Source organism: Anas platyrhynchos, chromosome 4, assembly GCF_047663525.1.
Source record: "Anas platyrhynchos isolate ZD024472 breed Pekin duck chromosome 4, IASCAAS_PekinDuck_T2T, whole genome shotgun sequence".
NCBI classification, from domain to species: Eukaryota; Metazoa; Chordata; class Aves; order Anseriformes; family Anatidae; genus Anas; species Anas platyrhynchos.
The window spans coordinates 6023369-6045431 of NC_092590.1; the positions used below are offsets into that span (position 1 = coordinate 6023369).

Consider the following 22063-nt stretch of genomic DNA (forward strand, 5'->3'; position numbering starts at 1 on the left):
GAGTCAAAACATATTTAAAGGATATCTGCGTGTTCTTTAGGAATTGTTTAAAGTCCTTTCAGTTCTGCCAGTATGGCTTGCTGGGATAGTGCAGTCATTTCAAAGTTCTGCTGATTTTTTGCAAACTTATTGCATTTTTGAGTCTCTTCTCTCAGAAGGAGAGGAGTGAGTAAATCACCAGCTGGCTGTTTATATCGTAATTTACTGTGGATTTAAAAAGGAAAAAAAATATTAGGACTTACTAGCTTCAAGTCAGCACTGTGTGAATGCTTGCTTTTAAGAAGCATTTAAAGGTTTCAGATACTAGAGTAAACCCAGTTTGAATTCCTAACCTCTTTCTCTTGATCTATTTGGCTTGTTTAATGATTTTAGACATTGTTAGACAAATTAATATACGAAAAAGTCTTTTCAGCTCAGTGCTGTGTTATTGCTACGTTCTCTTCTTTTGTGATCTCAGTTTACAGAAAATCATCTGCTCCTCAGTTTCAGCAGCGGTGCTGGAAACAGGAAAAACAAAGGAATATCCTACACTTTTTTGGGTCATATTTGTCGTAGAGACTGGGGCTAAAGTATCTTGATAAAGTGGCCTGAAAACACTTGTACCATCTCTGGCTGTGTAGCCCATGCTCTGTAGGTAGGAATGAAGGCTCTGTGTCTATCTATCGAATTTGCACACACTGTGAACGCTAAAATATTAAAATAGAAAGTGGGTGGGAAGTGGAAGAAAGCCCTACAGGAACATTAGCCAACTGAAAACTGCTATTGTTGGCAGCCTTCGCAGCTGAGCACAAATGTGCCTTTTGTTTTCTTTATGCCCCGGGGCAGAATTGTGAAAATCAACAGGTGTGGGTTTTATTCATTATTTTACAAAGTGTCTTGGATTAGTACATTTTGCTTTTCCTCGATATTCTGAAGCCTGATTGAATAGAAGTATATCTATGAGCATAGCCACAGAAATAACTGGAGGCATACTCTGTGCCCTAATTTCTGGACTGCTGATGCTTTTGACCAATGACCTAATAAAAGAATTGGCCCTGCTTTTCTTTCTTGTTTCTTGCTCTTATTCATTACGGACCTGGGTATCCATGGAAAAGATGCTTTTATAACAATGAACACCTGGCTTGTGCTTCTGTTCAGGAAACCTTAGGAGGGGTGGGCCAGTTCAGACGCTCTTAGAGTCTGTAATCATTTATTATAAGAATGTCCCACTTTATTAGTTATAAGTGGTAGGAAGAGAGCAGTAAATACTGTTTCTGATGTAGTGAATACTAAGCCATCCAATTTGAAACGCTGCTTTGGGGAATTAAAAGGCCGTATTTCTTAGCATTTGCCTTTTCTAAGAAAAGCGGAGGGGGTAAGTGAGGTCTGTCTGTAAGCGTTTCTGTAGCATGCACTCAATAATGCAGAATTGAAAGGGCTGCACGATGTACTGCTACATGAACAAAGGTGCTGCTTGTTTTCTATGCTGAAAATGACTTGCAAAGTGCTGTAAGTTATTTTTCATAAGAACCAGCTCAGTCAGGGGCTTGGTAATGTTGTTGGTCTCTGTTAATGACTTCATCTTACAGAAATGATCAGTTCTCAGAAATAGAACTGGACTGCTTCCAGAGCCTTTATACTCCTTCAAGGAGTTTAAAAAAATGTATTTGATGCAGTTATGTTGTGTATAAACCACATTCCTAGACTTAAAGCAAAGCACTGTTGTAACAGCATTCCTCTTGCACAATATACATTTAAACCACAAATATTTACATTCCCCAATAACTAGAATGCTTCATTGTGCTCTACGTATTCGTTAGAGAAGCTGACAAAATCAGGGTGGTGGTGGGAGACACTGTTGCTTTGTTAACCCGTGTACCCTCACTGCGTTACAGAGAGTAGGTTTGCATACCTGGCAGACAAAAATGTGTAGAAAGGTTATGGCTGCTGTTGCAGGTCACTCAGCCATCGCATTTGGCAACATTTGGATAACGCTGAACTACAAAAACTTTCTTTGGTTCTTCTGTGGTTAGAATGGAATAGTTCCAGTGTAACAGCCAGACCCCTCCAGGGCTAACCAGAAGGTAACGCCCATGATGGAGGGCACCATCCAAGTGCCTCTCCTCCCAGGACATGCCTTTGAGCCCTTTTACCAGCTTTGTTGCCCTCCCTGGGACACGTTCAAGTATCTTAACATCCTTTTCATACTCTGGAGCCCAGAACTGCACACAGTGCTCAACTTGAGGCCACACCAATGCTACGTACAGCGGGAGAATCGCCCCTTTTGACCAGCTGGCCCTGCTGTGCTCAATGCATCCAGTTTTTCCCAGAGGAGTTTTTGCAGCTCTGTGTTTTGGCCTAGGAGTTACGCACACGTAAGGGGGGTTCTTATAATCTTAACACTTCGGTTTTACATGTTTACTACCTGTAGCACATTTATTATTTCCCAAGGGAGAGCTCAGTTAACTTTTATCTCTGCCAATATCACTGTGTTGGTATTGTAACAGCATCGTCCGTAGACTGGTTCCAGCAAGTCCTTTTTGTTCCTCAAAAGTCAGATGGGAAAGCCCGTTTGGACGGAGTGTGTTCCCGTCAAAGACTGTGGTCTGCCTGCTGTTCCCCTGTGTGGCCAATGGGATGAGAGCAGGATTGTGGGAAGTCTGCCTTTTTCTGGGCCTTTTCTGGTGTAGATGCATGATGCACTTAGCCCAAGCTGTGGAACCAAACCCGAAACTATTTAAGAAAGATACATTCTTTTTGAATAATTATTTAATAAAAATAAAATACAGAGGACCTGTGTAAAGCAGAAGTCCTGGTCTGAAGTCTGCTGCAGTTCTAGATGCGCTTGTGGTCTTGGTGGGACACCTTTAGAGCTGTGTCCTCATTATATTGCTTGGAAATGGGTTTTATCAAACAGTGCGCAAGTTGGTAGAAAGAGTCTCAGCTTTTTCTTTGCGTACCTCCTCCTTGCATGGAATTTAAAAAATAATTTGTTTCCATAGAGCAATCCTGTGATAAAGGGGAGGAACAAAAAGAAGAGGGTTTGGTGCTCAAGGAAACATTCATGGACCTAAGCTGTTTTGAGTTCCAAACCCCAAATCTTGCAAATAACCCATACATAATGAGTTAAGGTCACATCTGAAGCAGGGTATAAGCAGACCTCAGGTGCCTCACACCTATGTTGTGCTTGCAAAAATTGCAGTTTAACAGGAACCTGCCTAAATTTTCCCAGGATTAAGTATCTCTCTGCATAGGTCAGCACTGCCGAAGTGTTGGGTTGTTAGCTGGTAACTGATCTGTCTAGGAAAGGTGGAGCAGGTCTTACCTTCCTAGCAAAGGACTTCATCTCTTAAGCAGGCTCAGAGCTGTCGGGCATTTGACTCACTATCAGCCCAAAGCCCTTAAACACCTTTTGTTTCACAAAATAGTCTTTTGATCTTTCTCGGGAAGATAACAAGGGCTTAATCTGGTGAGCTCTTAGGTGCCTAGAGGTCACGTTTTGTGACAGTGCAGCTTTGAGCGTTTGGGCCTCAGGACCTGGGCTAGGCTCTGGCAGCTACTCTCCTCTGACTGTGAATATGGAGGGTATAATGTATCAAAAAGGTGGCTGAAAAATGCACAGCTGATTGAGGAAGCTGGCTAGCAGGTGAGCAGCACAGAGCCCAGCAGTGGGTTCCCAGTGCTGTCTGCACCTTGGGTGTCTTGGCTCGGCGGTGTGGGGATGTAAGGCAGGCAGCCCAGCTTGCTCCCAAGAGCTGGTAGTTAGCTGTGCTGAAAGGGCACCTGCAAACCCCATATGCTTGTACTCATCTCTTGCCCGCTGTGAGCAAGTCCCAGAACTGAACTGCCTTCTGCCAGCGGAGTTGTCTGAGCCAGCTTGGCAAGAGGGCAGGTGAGCACCTGGGCTGGCACAACAGATGAGGGAAGGAGCATCTGCCAGCTATGGTGGAACTGTTTCTTCTGGTGATGGCTGGCTGCTAGATTAAGTTATTTATCCTAGAAAACATGGAGAGGCATCTCTGTGTACTGAGAATCAGGATCCCCTGAAACTCTTTGTGCTCTTTCCCAGATTGGAATGAAGAACAGAAGCACAGAATGGCCACTGTTGTTTTCTGGTGGCTAGTCTGAGTGCCTAGAAGCTAGGCTGCTGTATAGTACTTAATAAAAGACAAGCACAGTCCTTTGTTAGATTTGGTTGCAGGAACACAGCAACACTATGCTTTTTCTTTTTTCTTTCTGCTTGCATGCAGATAAAATTCTGTGAATTTATGCTGGTAAGGGTGTTCTTACTTAGTTGGAGGTTTGCAGCATTGCATTTAAAAACAAAACATTGTTTAATACTTCATGCCTTTGTAACTTCGTAAAGGGATAACTGCAAATATTCTCAAAGAAGAGCCTGTTCCTCCTGTCAGCCACCCAAGTGAAGCTTGTTTACAATATTTCTGTCCACATAAGTGGTGTTATTCACTGTGTGTAGGTGCTGTCAATGCGTTTGCACTAGCTGAGTGTTTTGTTAGCTTCTGGGTGGAGAATGAAGTTTTGGTTTAGTTCCTCAGAATCCTAAGTGCCGTGAGACCTCCTTGTTTAATTGCCCTTGTTTCTTCTTGTGTGGTATTAGAGAAGCTGGAGTCATCGCTGGTGTTCTGTGCTGGCCTTCTCTCAGCATGAAGTAAAGCAGGTGCTGGTGGTGTGCTGCTCAAGAGACCTTGACCGTTGTCACTTGTGATTCTTCGTGGTTAAAAGTGACCTAATTTACCTCCCCTGGGAATGGAGCTGTGCTGATTTACATGCTCCAAGATTGTGGCACTCAAATTTTGCCAAGCTCTTTTCTTCAGCAGAACATACTAGGTAAAGGTTTTGTACTTTCATTGAAGATACCAGTTTTAAACAGGAAACTTCTGTTTTAAATTCCAGTAGAAATCAAAATACCTAAGATGAGAAAGATTTTAATGCATCATAAAGTTTCCTTTTAATAGCCCCCCCACACACTTTTTTTTTCTTTCCTTAATGTTAAGAAGAAAGAGTGAGCAAGTTACAGTCTTTTTTTTTTTTTTGTCAAAATAATACTGATATGAGAAAGAAAGTACAGCTGTGTCCTCATGCATCCAGCATCAGAATTTCTGTGATAGTCCTGAGATTTCTATGTGAGACTGTAACAGGGCCAAGGTGTTTTGGGGCAGGCTTTAAGCTTTTAATACTGTTTTGAATCTGAAGAGATTGGGACTTAGAGCTCTTTTTCTCCTAATTTTGCTGTATAAAGAAAAATGTAAAAACCTGAAAAACTGTACTGCTGCTGAAGAGCTGTACTGCTCTAGGTAAGAAGCAGCTTGTGAAGACCATCCTCAGAAAGACTGAGCGAGCTGAGCTGTGTTAGACAACATAGGTTGACTCGCATTGAATAATACTATTTCCAGTCAATACTGGAAAAAAATACATAACTGACTGGCAACAGCAGGAGACAAAGATATAAAAGAGTACTGGGGAAGTACTCTTCAATTGTTCGCTCTGGATACAAGCTTTAATAGTAAACAATAGAAAACCCACAATATTTACTACAGGTTGTTGTTAGGAAGAGACAGCTTTGGAGAAGTTTGTTCAGTTTTAGATAGCTGTGTTGATAGGAGGTGAGCCATGGACACATTCCAACCATTGTGATAAGCTCAGTATGGGTGTCTGTGCAGGATCAGTGATTTGTGTTAAAAGTCATGGTACGATATTATGCTGAAGACTCAAATCATATCCCTCTTAATCTATAAAACAAGACTTCAACCAAGAAACAGTTTTCTTCTCTATATGTAAGTTTTTGTAAGAAAGTAGGCTTTAATATTTCTTAATTTATTTTATTTGCCTACCTAACACGAACTTTATATAAATGGTCTTACTTTCTGATCTAGACGTTGTAAGTTGTAATATGCAATTTTGGACTGTTAGACTATCTGATTTTAGTGAGAGAAGTTACAGATTGAAATTTCATGTGAAATTAGTTCAAGTCTTACATTCATACAGTCTTTCAGTGGTCCAAATTTTGTGTTTCTGCATTCTGTTTGCTTCAGGTTTCAGTCTTTCATGAGTTATGGTAAAGGCTGAAACTTCTGTAGTTTAGTGCATGCCATTATTTTTTTTTTTTTTTTTTTTGCCTTGGCTGCATGTCACAGATAGCTGGCTGGAAGGTTGGGAAATGTTGTTCATCAGTAAAACTTCATTATTCTCATTGCTATCTGTCTGGTTGTATCAGTGTTTCACAGACAATGGTCTTTTTCTAATCTTGATGACCCCTGTTACTGTCATAGATACCATAGGTCATAAACGGAGAATTGCTTTCATAAAATAATACTGAATTCGTAGAAATTTATTCTGCCTTTCTCGTGCTGCTTTATGAGCTTCTTATTTGTATGTTTAATTTAATTTTCTTACTGCCTGTTATATAGACAGTGTAGAAGACCTTTTGTAATCAAGTATAGGTAATTAAATGATAGCAAAGGAACTAAGTATATAAATCTGTTCTTATCTGTTTCTATTTTACTATGTGTTTGGCATTAAAACTTGGCTTTCTCTTACAGATAATCATTTTTCCCTTTTCATACTGACAAGTGTACACAGTTTTAGCTGACAATTTATATACTGTTAAAATGTGAGGAATTAACTTTTTGTTTTTAGTAAGTGACCTTTTATTGAATTTCACTTTCAGTGCATTTTTTTTCAGAGATTTTCCTGTAGTATTATTGTAGCATAAGCCTTTTATTAGTCACTATCAAAAACTTTCTTAGGATTTTTAGGGTTTGGCTGTCTGCTAGGCCATTTCTCTGGTTACATTGAGCATGGCAGGACACTTCTTTCCTCTTCAGCTCTCCGTGCAGTGGCACACCTTCTAGGCTTCAGATGTCTGCGAGATGAGTGCTTTGAGTGTTTCAGTTTGACCTGCCCTTTGACATTCGCCTTCAGATCAACCGTAATTGAAACCTGGCTGAAAACAGTGTAACAGAAATAGATATTTATGTACAGCATTCAGTTAGAAGTGCTTGTAAATATACTGAGTGGAGGAGGGAAGGAACACTATTTCCTGAAACACGTAGAAGAAACATGTGGGCTTGAAAAGCAGGTCTCCTTCTCGGGTACCCCACAGTGGTAAACTGGCATTTGGTTCTCCCCACAAAACTTACATTCTTCAGACTTACTCAGACTGTTTCTGATTCTCTTCTAGCAATTCTAAAGATTCAGTTATTTCTGTGGAAGTGCAGCTGTCATCTTCGGGACCTTAACATCCACTTAAGTCCCAAACTGAAAAAGTTTTAACCTCTCTTTCTGCTAAAATGTTCATTTTAGGAGGTATCTCAATTCACTTAGCATTGCTTTTATAGCAGATGTATCAGAGTAGTAGTTGTTAAAAGCAGCTAAATGCAGTAAATGCAGCTTGTTTTAGTGTCACGTATGTGACACCAGACCCCACCTAACTGGCAGCAGCCAATATACTAGTCAAGTTTGGGGTGAAAATCTGTAAATAATGTAATGCAGTCATTCATAATAATAACAATGTAGCCTTCATACATTCCATTGCATCCAGCAGCATATCTGAGCATGATGATTTTATTGTGATTTATGACAAGAGATGGCTTGATTTATTAATAAGCAATTGTTATCAAAACATGCACTAGGATTTTACCCTAATGGTCATACCTAGCAAATGTTCGGCTCTGGTATTTGTCATTAGAGCACACTATTATGTCTGTAAAGAAAAGCTTCATGTTAACCCTTCCTCAGCATGGTGAATAACTTCAGAAATCATTTTACTAGTGCAAGAGTACAATTCACTTTGTCAATTACCCTCTTGTTTTGTGGCACAGTCTGAAGCAGCCTGCATGTACACAGCTCCTGACTTGGAACTGATGACTTCTGAATGGGGGCAAAGAATAGAGGAGGCTCTTTTGTGAACTGTGTGTGTGCAAAGCAGTTAGAAACACTTTTATTCACTGGGTGATTTTAACTGGGAGACCTTACAATATGAAGTTTTAGGTCTAAGAAATTGTATTATTTTTAGAAGGCAAAAGTATATTTTTCAGAGGAAGGTACTAGGTGAAATATCAGAGTTAACAATACGAAGTTCAGTAGGCAAAAAGAATTTAGGTATGGCATTGAATAAACTCAAGCAGTACATTGCTCAGTGGCTGTGATTCCAAAGTATTTCACTAGATGAACATGTGCAGCTACAATTTGGTTGTCGCATTGTTTTCTTTGTTTTGTTTTTTAAAAAAGGCTTGTAACCTCTTGGTGATATCAAGAGTCTTGCAGGATCAGACTCTTGTTTTCATTTAAATGAAAGAGCTCCCTCTAGTTTGTGCTGTCATTTGACAGTTTTGTTTCTCATAATAAATTGTGCAGTTTACTTCTTCTTTAATTTACTCTCAGTCCACCAACATGGGAAAAACATTTGTATGTTTCTTATTTGTTTTATACGTGTAAGTTCATCATGCATGCTATGAGTAATGCTCAAGGCTGCCTTACTCAGGTAGTACCTGACGGCTCTCTGTAGCTTCACAATGCTCTCAGCTGTAGTATGGTAACTGTCCTACATAAAAAGAATGTACTAATCAAATACATTTTATTTAATTAAATGACCAATGAAAATGTTTAGTGTATATGAGAAATTAATCATGTACAGAAGCCATTGTATAGCAACTCCAGCAAAGAAACTTTAAACTCTATATTCAAAGTCAGAGAGGAAGTAATTCCTTTTATTGTATGTTATCCTGTGTTATCCCTGAAGAGTTGGCATAGAATGCATTTGGCACTTCATAGAGGACTCAAGCACTTTCCAGCTTTCTAGCTATGCTGGCTAATTCTGTAAATGCAAATTGACAGAATACGGAACAACATTTTAAAGTAGTGCTAGTGAGAGACTGGAGATACAACATCTTGTGCCAAATGACCAACAGTCCCTGGGAGTTTGTTTGTTTTTACTAAGGCAAAGATCATATTTCCAGCTTTCTTCTAAAACAAGCTTAGTTTACTTTGCATTTCAGATAGTCTTCCCTGTGTGCTGTGTATAATATTGCAATTGATCAGCCCATGATTAAGTTACAGCCCAAGCTGAAGCAAGATGCTATAATGTGTGCTTGGGTCTCAAACCTGCTGCAACTGAATTTAAAAATCTTAGCATAAAACCTTTGTGGAAGGGTGTATGTTTCTAAAAGAACTTTGAGATTCCTGTGCTGACTTTTAAAAATCTTTTCTATATTTTGGACTTTCAAAATATTAAATTACATTTTGACTTTTTATTATTAACAAAATCAACATAAAAAGAAGGATAAGCTAACAATTTTTATCTTGGAACCTGTGTAGGCTTTGAGGCCTCACAGAGAATTGTGACTATAAGGAGTATAAAAACTATATGAATTGTTAACATATGTAGAAGTGATTCAATTGTTCTTATTGTTAAAATTGAGTGAAAACAGTGGGAAGTACAAATTATCTAGAAAAAATAATGAAATTCCCTTTCATGTTTTTTCCTCCAGTTTTAAAAAGTTTTATAAGCCTTTAGTGCTAACTACTTTAAAGAAAGAAATCACTTCTAATATTTTGTTGTAAATCTGTTATCATCATTCTTTTAAATATGTATATCTAACTACAAGTCAGGCTTGTTTGTTTTCTTTTCTTTTATTTATTTCATTTTATTTTATTGTAGCATCTGATGCTGAATTATTGACCTAAGAGTTGTCATCCTATAGTGGTTTAACCCAGCCGGCAGCTAAACACCACACAGCCGTTCGCTCACCCTCCCCACTCCCTCTCTGGGATGGGGGAGAGAAATGGGAAAGTAAAGCCTGTGAGTTGAGATAAAGACAGTTTAATAAGACAGGAAAATAATAATATCAATAATAATAATAACAGTAATAACAACAATGATGATAATAGTACTACTACTACTAATGTGTACAAACAAGTGATGCACAATGCAGTTGCTCACCACCCGCTGACCGATGTCCAGCCTAACCCCGAGCAGTCCGGCCCCCCTCCCCCGGCTAGCCACCCCTATATATTGTTCAGCATGACCCCAGATGGGATGGAATACCCCTTTGGCCAGTTTGGGTCACCTGTCCTGGGTCTGTCCCCTCCCAGCTCTTACTGCACCCCCAGCCTGCCCGTTGGCAGGACAGAGCAAAAGGCTGAGATGTCCTTGGCTTAGTATAAGCACTGCTCTGCTACAATTAAAGCATCGGGGTGTTATCAGCACTCTTCTCATCCTAAGCCAATAGAAGAGCATTCTACCAGATGCTAGGAAGAAAATTAACTCTGACCTAACTGAAACCAGGACACATCCATAACAACTTTTTCTAAACTTGTCTATTTCTTATTATTTTTGGGACTAACCTCGGCACGCAATTATTGTGATGCATGATGATTTGATGGAAGGTTTAAAGCACCATGTTTCAATTTTAGCATATTTCAAAAATTCCAAACAGTTTTATTTTCCAAAGCAGGTATTTGCAGAAATTTGTGAAGTTTATAGTAGTTGTGTCTCAGCAAATCTTGCAATTTAATTTCACATACTTTATTTGAAAGTGTACAATTATTGTCTAGAAAACAAGCTGAATTATGCTCTACTTTTCTGTTGGGCTTCGAAAAGTCTCACAGACTTTTAGGAAAAAGTGTTGTATTAAAATAATGTTTTTTATGGGTGTAACTTGAAGGAAAACTACTAGCTTTTTATGAGCTTTGTTTATTTTTTAAATAAGGTAAACAACAACAAAACCCCCACAAGAATAGCATCCCTTACAGAGAGGAAAATGTACAGAAGAGCTCCTTCCTTAAATAATTGATATTTAAACATAGAATCATAGAATACCCCAAGTTGGAAGGGACCCACAAGGGTCATCGAGTCCAACACATGCTTAAGCTGCATATTATTTGCTTTCAGAGGTTTTTTGTTTGTTTGCATGCTTGTTTTTGGATTATTATTACATTCATATTGCAGGATAGTGTTTGTTTTTCTGTCAAACAGATGACAAAATTTCTTGTCAACATATCAAGTTAGATTTGCAATGTAGAAACTAAATACTTGCATTTCTATGAGCAAGAATATTGCTGTATTTCTGTATTAAAAAAAAATAATAATAATCCTGACTATAAAGGCTGACATTTTTTACATTGTGGCTGGTTTACCCTGTTAGTCTAGAGAAGATGGCTAGAGCAGCAGAAGTTAGTGTTTGTCTTAATCTCTCGTACTGAATCGATGCCTACTTCATCACTATTTGACTTTGGAAATCTCCTTCACTTTTCAGAGAATGTAGAAGTAAATTTGGTGCCTTTATAGTTCGTTTTATTCAATATATTTCTCTATTATGCCCTCACGTTTTCTTTTTATTTTGTTACAATAGTGTTCCTTTTAAGAGTTACATGGCAGCCATGTCCAGGATATTTTGATGTTTCCTTAGCTTTCTATCAAATCAAGCTTATCCTGTCTTTTTACCCTTGCACACAGTCCTTCTCTGTTTCAGGTTCCCACCTGATTCATGAAAAGCTGCCACACAATTGCTACTTGTAAAAATGATGTCTTGGAGCAATCTGATTATGGTTACTGACTGCTTTCCCCTTTTATTTATTTATTTATTTTGTTTTTCTTTACGCTTCAGGTTGTGTGTTGGTTGAGCTGCCGGCCAGTTTGTATTTGCAAACTGATGCTCAGTTCCTCTTGGAAGAGTGCTTTGGCGTTTCCATCCTTGCTTCCCTCGCACTGTAGCTGCATGGCAGTGCTTGTGGCACAGTTCCAGATTTGCTTTTTTTTAACTCAAGAAGTGTAGTGGCTACTCTCAGCATGTCCCTCCTTCCCCTTACCTCTCGAAGTCTTCTATGGACTGCTTGTCCTACCTTAAAGTATGTAGCAGTAGCTGGATAGCTATAATTTTTGCAGGACTTCTCGCACTAAAAGTCATCGCTGTTTGTCATTGACCTCTCTGTTGATGTAATTAATTGTGCTTTCTGGTGTCTTTATTAAGTATGCCTTAAATGGTTGGATGAAGTGAATCACCCAAAAAAATAGTGTTCATTAATCAAGGACAATTACCTGATATTAAGCTGTCAGGATCTGTCAGGAAAGCACTCTTAATGTATCTCTTACATTATTATTTGATATGATTTAATAGTTTGCTTTCCAAATGCATGTAAAATAGGCCTGTCTGCTTCACTTCACCTATATTTGTGGGAGCTACATTTGTGGGAGCTGGTTCTGAATGTTTCAGACCCTGAGTTGTCTGCCAAGCACCTCTCCCTTGGATGCCTATTACGCCTGAGACAGCTCCAGCAGGAGAAGGGTAGGATTTTCCTGCCCAGCTTGTGCCTCTGTCCCCACACTCTCTGAAACATTGTAGTCAGAAGACATCCTGCAGGGTGCATTGAGGAAGTGTTTATGTTTTCTGTCCGACTTCCATACAGGCTGTGCTCTTCAGGCTGTACTCTGTCACTTTCTAGAGGTCAGTTGGTTACAGTTATTTATGTTCAGAGTTCCAGGCTTATACTTTACTGTATTTTGACACCTGGGTCTACATGGATAAGCCTTTAGTATCCTGTCTGAGTTTTTAAGAACATATGTAGTAAGTACTGCAGGCAGGCAATTAATCTTAGATATATTCTTCTAGACTTTTTCTTATTTTCTTTTTTCTTTCTTTTTCTTTCTTTTTTCTTTTTTCTTATTTTCTTTTTTCCTTTTTTTTTTTTTTTTTTTTTTTAAATAAACTCTGCAGAATCCCGGAGGACTGGAATAGTTACTATTTGTCTTTTTATTTATGTCATAATCACACTTAAGAGGTTGTGCCTGAGATCAGGAGGTAGCTGTTCTGTGTGTTTTGCAAGCCTTGCTGGGCTGGCTATAGGAACAGGGACCATCGGTGGCAGGAGAAACAGCACTCAGGATCCTAGCCCAGGCCTTAGCACTCAGTGCTGTTCCACCAGCCAGGATATGTATAAGGAACTTCCCGGCACCAGCCTGCCCAGAAGATAACTATGTTGTGGTCACTGCTCCCGTCACAGCTCGTGCTCTTGGTGCAGGGGCTGTTGATGCATTCTGCATGAAGCAATCCTGGCAGCAGGGAGCTGGTGCCTGCCCGCTCCATGCTAAGCACCCGGGATTGCTGTTACGCACCCGCTGCGCCGTCTGCCCCACTGCTGCTGCTTCTCTCACCCTGAGTCTGCCTGTCCTGCTGACAAGCAGTGGGTAGAGCACCTCTCTAGTGGGCAGTCTGGAGCCAAAGTGATCTCCAGGAAAATGAAGTTGCAATTTCGTAAGTTTTTTTTGGCAGCAGCACAGGCCACCGGCCACCCTCGCTGTTGCACTGCGTTGTCCTGGCTCAGTTAGGCTGGCACAACCATCTGTGTCACCATGCTGTGAAGTTGGTTTTCTCACTTTTGGGGTAACTGCCCTGATTCTGTGTTTTTGTTAAATTCTCTAAAAGGTGGAGTACCTAATGCTTGATTTTAAAGCCCAAACTGCCTGTTTGTCAAAGGTGCCTGCAAATCTTCCTCAGCCCTCATATAATTTTGAAAGGAGAGCTTTGGGATTGTGCACAGCTTGATTTGGGGACAGTATGACTCTGCACAGAAGAGAAAGGTGAAAGGAAGAGTGCCAAGGCAATTTGTGGAGTCGAGTGCCAGCTCAGAGGAGGATTTCGGGTGCCTGCACTATTGCTATGCGGGCACCTAAGGTGTATTTTATACTGTATTTTTCTTGAACCTTATTTGACTCTTTTCCAACAGACTCCAATGTCAGACTTGAATCAGAGGGACTATGATGTCTTTGAAAGATAACCTAATAACACTGTTGGTGTTCTGAGGAAGAGCAGATGCCGTAATAGACCTCAATATAACAAGAGTTGTGTTACAAAATCAGCAAAAATGTGTTACATTCTTGCTGTGGTATTGTGATACCTAATGTTCTTTTGTAGGTTAAGCTTTTTTATTTTCTGAATGCTAGTTATTCAGCACAGAAATTATTGGTTGGACTAAAGTTTTTATGGGGTGGAAGAAAAGAATTTCCCCTTTCAGTTGTTAGGAGTGTTCTCCAATGTAATGCAGATAGTTAGGATTGCAGAGATGGCACAACCCAGATTACTTGCATAACATCTGAAGTTTGAGCTCCTGTGAAGGGTGGGTTATTGTAACATACTTGGATATCCAAGTGGAGCTGGTTGAAATAATAGCAGTACAGCCTCATCTCCAAGAACATTTTACAGTTTATTTCTCCTCAAATTTTGAAAAACTATTTTTAGCTAATATTACAAAATTGAATGTACGCTGGTCTTCTGCCTCTTGACAAAAGCTTAGCATTCTTAGCATCCCTAGAAATTATGCTGCAGAAAATGAGGATAAATGGACTAGAAGTCAGTTGGAATTACAGAATCACAGTAGGCGATAGCTGGCTGTTTTAATTATCTCCAAATTGCATATTTTATTGCCTGAGTTACCTCTGCCAGTTGAGGGCTAGGGAGATTGTTACTGATTACAGAATCAGGAAATAATTGTATAAATTGGTCCTACCAAACTCACGTATATAATTCTGAAAAACTAAGATCCTAAAATGCTACTTTTTTTTTTTTTTGAGTCTGTTGAATGTGTTGGCTTTGGATTGTGATATTGTTATGGAAGGTAACAAAATGAACCAATTTTTACAAGGCAAACTGAAGTACGTTAATAAGATACAAAAGTGAATCAGAGTTAGAAAGCATTATGTGTTTAATTTCACTTAGCCCAAGGACTCTAGCCTCATATATAATGCAGACATTATAGGTGTAGAGGTGATCTTCCTTGTATCAGAACAAAGAGTAAGGTATTTCTTCGTACCATATTTAAAGTATTTCAGGTTAGCAGTTCATACTCAGGTAATCAGGTTCTGATCAGTAGTTCCAATGTGTTCTGTCTTTCTGTCTTCATTCCCCAGCCATATTACCAAAATAAATCTTTTTGTCTGTTAGCTTGTGTTGCAAACTGTAGATTCCTTTGTGTGTCTGTGATCTTTACTGCCTCACACTAGACATTATAATATACCTGTAAACCTCCATCTATTTCCAGTATAAATAATTATGCACCTTCCCAACACTAGTATTTATTATATAGAACAAATACTATATTACAATACTACATTACTTAATGTTAACCAAAATGCAGCAGCAGTAGTATTATAAATGGTGGTATTTGGAGCAAATACAACAAAAGCGTGCTACAAAAAAAAAAAATAAATAAATAAAGCAACCTAAGTAAAATGGACCTCAACATAAATTTTATCTCCAAAAGTGTCATTTGGGCCTCAGTGGTGTACAAGAAAAGTTCAGACCTAGAGCCTGCTGCTTCTGCTCAAAGTTTTAAAAGAATGGCAGGGGAATTGGAGGGACCAAGAAATGATAGACCTGGACCTAAGTGTTCAGGATATGTTCAGGTTAATGACTAATCGGCCTGTGAGAGAGATTAGTCCTGCTGGAAAAACAGTAATTGCTGGTATTAGTTATTGGAAGTTCCTGTAGCATAGTACTGCATGAGAAAGTGCCGTAGCAGGAGTGCTGGCATTGTGTCACTGTGATTGCCACGTGTTGAACTGTATACCTAGTACAGCCGGTATCATTAAAGCAGTTAGCAGGTAGGATTTAAGATAGCACTAGAGATTCAGGTTGTTCTTATTTTGATTAATGCTGTAACATGGTTTATTGCCTGATAATTATAGGTCATGGCATGAATATTTCCTGTTCTCCCCATTACATTGGCAGCTTGATTTTTCGACTGGAACGGTGCCTGCCATACTCCATCAAAGAAGTGGCTGGATGCAGTAACCTAATTTCAGTATTGCACGCAGATTTAGTGTAAAGTCTTAAATGATCTAAATAAATAAAGTATTTTTTTAAAGAATGTATCAAATAATATACTTTTTCTTCATAAAGCAAATATGACAAATTGTGTTCATCTTCATACTAAAAGCAACTTTCTGCTTTCTTTTGTTGCAGATCACCAGAAACTGGAAAGAGAAGCTAGAATCTGTCGTCTGTTGAAGCATCCCAATATTGGTAGGAACATTTAATTGCTTTATACAGTAGACACCAGATTAGAAAACTGAGGGGAAAATACAAAGTAACAAATACAAATAACAGCTCAGAGAAATCAAACAATAATATCTTCAGGCAAGACAGTTTCTTCGTACTCTGGTGCTCATCCATGATTCTGTGAGATGTAATATCCCAACAGGTCACCTAGAGCAGCGTGTACTGTTCTCATCTTCTTTGAGCTATTGCTCTGCCATCAATGAGCTGTCTGCACCAGGTGTTTGGGGTTTTTTTGAGCAGTGTGTAGGAGGAGTTATTTCCAGTGCTGCTCATGACTTTTTGAGACCTGCAGAATTTCATGTAACAGCATATGTTTCAAAAAGAGACAGACGAATGTCAGTAAAGTTAGTGTTGTTTTTACTGAGATGATTATTTTATCCTGTTTTATTTTGTGTATGAGATTCCGTTCTGCTGTAGGAAAGACAGGTAGATGCAGAAAGCTCCCCTCCTTTTATTTCTAGAACTGTGTGTTCCCTACTCCTACATTCATGGAAAGCATTAAAAAATGTGGCTTTTCTTTTTTATTCTTATTTTTTTCCTGTGTTTTCTGTTTCCTTGTTTTTAAAAGCGAGTAGAAAAAGATAAGTGCTTTGATCTTTAAGTAGATGGAGCTGTTCTTTTCAGACACTGAATTAAATGCCAAGGGTGTCTCTGGTACAAGAATATTTGCCATACCCAAGCATGCCCTGTCCATCTTGTTTTTCTATCCCCGTGCACAGTCTTAAAAGTTGACGTCAGAAAAACTAGTAACCTCACTGTTTTAAATAAACACATATATTTGGTACAGAAACACTTGGCAGTCTGCTTGCTTTTTCTTCTGGTTAGTTTTTCTCCTTTTCATTTTTAGCTAATGTAAGTTAGTTGTTTTGACCTTTTTAGACTAATCTAATTGTTTTATGTCTGGGAAAGAAACAGCTCTTTCCTTTTAATAATAATTGTAAATGGAAAACAAACAAACCACAGTTCAAAATGAAATACTGAATCTTTGAAAAAGCTCTCTTAGGCAGTCTCAGAGGCTTAGATAAAGTTTCACATGCAAATTTGGTTAAACAGGAAGAGTAGAGTTACGGGCATTATTTTATCCCAGCCAACATTTCTGCATTGTGAAGTGATAGAAGACAAGGGAAGAGGTGCAGTTGTTGAAAGCTGTGGTTATGTGTACGGTGCTAATCTTTCCTTAGAGTAGTTCACCTGTGCCTCGCTGTAATTATTGTTAGAGTACATTTGTGAATTTGAACCTCCCAGGGAAGAAGAATAAAAACCAGTAATAAATTGATGAAGTGGAAGAGATGAAGTACACAGAAGAACTCTGTTAAAACAAATATCTAAATTGTTTTCATATGATCATATTTCTTAGCTTTGTTGAGTAATTCAAACCAATATTAGGGTCCAGATCCTCTTTGGCAAACCAGCTGTTCCATATACGGTGTTTATGTTTGTGAATGTATGATTAGAAATGCAAGCAGACAATTGCAGCTTTGCTGACAGATGGGTGCAGTTACGTAAATTAACACAAATTCCGTGCTTCGTTACCAAGGTGTACAACTGAGTCAGAGGATTATAAAGCAAAATCTTTTACCCTCGTCTGTGAAAAGATGGCATGCTCTAGACCTGAGAGAAACTTTTCATGATACGGAAATAACAGGCCAGGAGTTTGGCAACAGGCACAAAATTATGTCCTTGTTCAATTTCTACTATCAATTATTCCACCAACCCTGCCAGTGTATCTTCCTGAAAAGGATTTTTCCAATTAACTTTGCTGCAAAAGTTCCTTGTTTGCATAATTGCAGTAGTGAAGGCCACTTTGTTTCTTGTTTTTGTGTTGGAGGAAAATGGTAAATGTGGTCTGAAAAGGAGAAACTGTTTTTAAAACTTTGCAGAGGTAATGATTTTAGGCCTGCGAAGTCATAGGTAAGCTACTGAGCTGAAGAGGTTCCCGTTGGGTGCCTAGCTGGCTGTCCAGGCTCAGCCAGGCGCCCGTCCTCTTCTTCTGGCCTCCCCCTGCACCCCGAGACGTTCCCATGTGGGCTTTTTCGAGCCCTGGCCAAGGTTTGCTCTCATCCCTTGCCACCACTCCTGCAGTCATGCCCTGAGCCAGCCAGCTGTAACCTTGAAATCCTTGCAGGGCATGCTGCCCGTTCTCCAAGCTCAACCTCTTATTCTCGCATTGATATCACGTACCTTTTCTGAAGCAGTGATCTCTGATGGGTAGTAATGCTACATCATACTAGGAAGTACTAATAGTGAAAAGGAAAGTGTACAGAGTGAGGTAATTCAGCTGTAGTCACACACATTATAGTGTTTTGTACGTATCAGAATGGTAAAGATTAACCCTTATAAACAAATTTCATTATGTATGATAAAGAGTATATGCTTAAAAATATTAACAAGTCCGTGAATATAAAAAGTTAGAATTCAGTAAAACTTCCTCTTTTCTTTCAGGCTTCTTTCTATTTATTCTTCCTGGTTAGCTTGATTACATCTCACTTCTAAAAGTGACTTGGTTTAAAGGTGTCAGTTTTAGCTTAGCTTTATTTCGAAGGTAATACATATATAATTCCTTTCTAGAGTGCTTTATGGTCTCTTCAGTTATTTTTCTCTTGTGTCTTGAGACTGCCACCAGATACTTTAGGGTGAAAAACCCTTTGAAGTTACCTGTTTTATACTTTCCCCCCAGTCAGAGTAAAGCAGCAACGCTGTAATGAATCAGTTTTAGATTTCAGTCTGTGAGTAAACACATTATAGCTATTATGTGAGCAAGTTTGTTCTTTTTTTCTTTAGAGGAATGGGGCTTGAAAAACAATCTAAACCACTGGAACTATTTTCCATTTGTCTTATCAGAGAAACAGAACATGGTCAAAAAAAGAAAAATTACAGATCACTGTTTTTGTAGTTCCAGGGCAGGTGTCCAATTAGTACATAACCAGTAGAAAAATTTAGCATTTAGTTATTTCATCAGGATAAGAAAGAATTCAGGGCTAAACTTTTTAACGATCGACATACCTTTTTATAGCTTCACAAGAACACCATTTTTATACCTATTTTATATCTGACTTGGTTTTTGTTTGTTTGCTTGTTTGGTTTTTGGTGAGTGCCATTATGCTGTTAAGAAATCTTAGGATGACATTTTATAAAGTCTTTCAATTTTAATCTGTATTCATATAAACTTAAGAAGTTCTGGTATTGGCAGAGGAGTCTTGAAATTAGTCATGAATGTTTTGATTTTTTTTTAAATGTAGATATGGAACCAGAGCTCTGGAAGAGCATAGCATATGAAAGAATTAGTGGAAGACCAAATTAGAATTCGTTCTTTCAAAGGGATAGAGCTCTGAAATTAAGGAGGCATGAAAATATTTTCATCTCATTTCTTGATTTGAATCTCTGAAAATAATCTCGGTGAATTACTAAGCACAAAATTGAGAAGAAATGAATGTATTTTCTACTGCCTTTATGTAAGTATTTGAGACATGAGATTATTGTTTCAGGAATCGACATACCTACAGCAAGTCCACAGATGAAGCATTTAAGTATCTATTGAGGGAGCTAAATTCTTCATCTGAATTACCTATTAGGGAATTCCACTTGAAGAATGATTTCGAACTAAAGTAAGATAACAACTTCTGAACTCATGTATGAGAAATCTAAACTACTGGTGATTACCCTCACTAGTCAGGTGTAAGGAAGGAAAGATAATGAAATCAAAATCCAGATATCTAGCTCTTTTAAGTTCTTGCAAATTAAAGAAATCCATCATAATTCATTTTGATACAGAGATGTTGTATTGCTTGATATGGATACATTATTTTTACAGGTAGCTAAGCATATCGAAACATAGTCATTTGAAAAACACGTTTTGGGTGCAGCAGTTTGTTTTAAGACATAGATTTTTCCAAGTACACTTGATATCCTTTTAATGAAGTCACAAATCTGGCTCATAGCATCAACTGCCATCTGTAAGGCATTTGTTTTACTTCTGTAGTATGTGCTCTTTTTTGTTGTTGTTAAGGAAGATCGGCATATTTTTTATTAGCAGTACTAGAAAAACTGATAACCACAATCAAAGTATAAAGTAGTAGTTATCATGTGATGGGATTTTCTGTAGAGGAGTTCTAAAGAAGTCTGGTTCAATATTTTTATCGACAGACTGAAACAAAAAAATAGGTATCAGGCTGATGTTTTGGGACTAAGGAGCTGTAGAGTCACAAATTTAAGGAAGACTGTTGGTCTTAAAAGATGAGTACCCGCATCTTGGAAAATAATGACTTTGAAAAGCCTGTGATAACAGGAAATACCTACTTGAACACAAATCTCATTGAGACGCTTTAAAACAAGGGAAATACCATTCTCAGATGCATGGAAATAACAGTCAGAGACAGGAAAATAGTATTTATTTATTATCTGCCAACAGAAATCACTTCTAGAGTACTCGAGGCTGGCTTTAACATCCAGATGTAAGTAGGTATGATCTATGTAAAGGAGGAGATTTAAGGTCTAAAAGGATAACCAGGCAATGATACTTATTAAGGAAAAAAAAAATGAAGTTAAGCACAGAGTTAATTTTCTGGCAGTGGAAGTAATCAAGTGTGAGAATTTTTTATGGATATGGTGTTTTCCGATTTGAAGTGTGGATGATTTTTTTTTAAAGCCTTGTACTGAGAATGGTTGATGCAAATATTCCTGGTATTCAGAACTGAGTTCAGGCCATTATTTTTGGAAAGCTGAGTATTGTTGACAAAATATTAAAATGTAATGATTCTTTGTCTTAAGCACCTAGGGAGTTGGACAATCCTTACTGGTTGTGTTCCTATCTGACACAGAAGTGTCATGGAAACTTATAGATGTTTTCATTTCAAGTGCAAGTGTAGCTCCAGGATATCTCTGAAAGCAGAGTATCTCTGTCCAGATACTGCTTTGCATGAAATTAATTCAGTTAGTTTTTCATGATCTTTTTGGTTTACTCAGTTCTTGCTCCATGATTTCTTCTCTACACAGTTATCTAGTCCTAATGCCTAGTGAATGGTGTAGGAAAAATGCCTAAAAGAAAAGTGGTAAGAAATGGTATTTTCTGTTCTCCTTTTTTCACATCTTCAACATTTCAGACTTGATGTATCCATGAAGTTTTACAGACTTCATATATACATGACATTTTATTTAGAAAATACGGAACTGCATCATCATTTTCACCTACAATTATTTCTTTGCAATACTTATTGATTATTTTCTGATTTATGACTCTGCCTGCCTCAGCTCTTTGTATTAGAGTGATTGTAGTAAAAAGTCAGCCATTGACTTTTGTGTTTAAAAGAACATAATGTTTGTTTCATCTTGTATATCTATTTTTTTTGGATAAGTATGAAAAAATTATAGACAATAGCTATTTCAGCATATAACTTCTTACTTGTTTGACAAGTGAGTTTTATCCCTTTTGTTTCTTTATAGAAAACTATTTATTTTTTATTTGTTACTCAGAAATACTTCAGAAATATATCAATGATGTCTGCAGCAACACTAAAATTCTGCTTCCTTCATAGCCCATACATTTTTTTTCTCATAGTATACTAATAAACAGACAAAAATAAGTATTACACTTCTTTTGTGTAATACTACTCTGTTTGAGCAGAGTAGTATTAGTTTCTGTTCATTACTGCCAGTCCAGACTCCTGTACTCTCAGAGAGAATTAAAATGATGCAAATACACTGGCTGAACTTGAGGCCTTATGAGGAAACTTTGAGTCCTTCCCCCGATCAGCCTTTGGTAATACTGGTACTTTCTTCTTCCAGCAGTAACCTTGAATGCCAGCTTCCTCCTTTTCTAATATTTCTTGAGTGATTTAAACTGCTTCCTCTATAACATTGTGGTAGGAAATTTTGGGCAAACAGCTCATGCTCCTTTAGTAACAAAGTTTTAGTAACAAAGTCCAGTTTGTGCTGGACTGCAGTAGTTTGCACAGTTGTCTGATTTTCAATGTTGCTGATTTCTCAGATTCTTACCATAATAAGATTACTGCAAC

The 22063-nt window shown here is 38.2% G+C and overlaps 1 protein-coding gene across 38 annotated transcripts in view; it reads left to right on the top strand.

The window, feature by feature from the left end:
* Positions 1 to 22063, top strand: part of CAMK2D (calcium/calmodulin dependent protein kinase II delta) — a 165472-nt gene that overhangs the window by 48802 nt on the left and 94607 nt on the right. For all 38 annotated transcript variants that reach the window (XM_027456588.3, XM_027456558.3, XM_027456562.3 and 35 more), the window contains one exon: positions 15957 to 16016. In XM_027456588.3, the coding sequence (XP_027312389.1) occupies positions 15957 to 16016 (60 nt within the window). The remainder of the gene's footprint in view (positions 1 to 15956; positions 16017 to 22063) is intronic.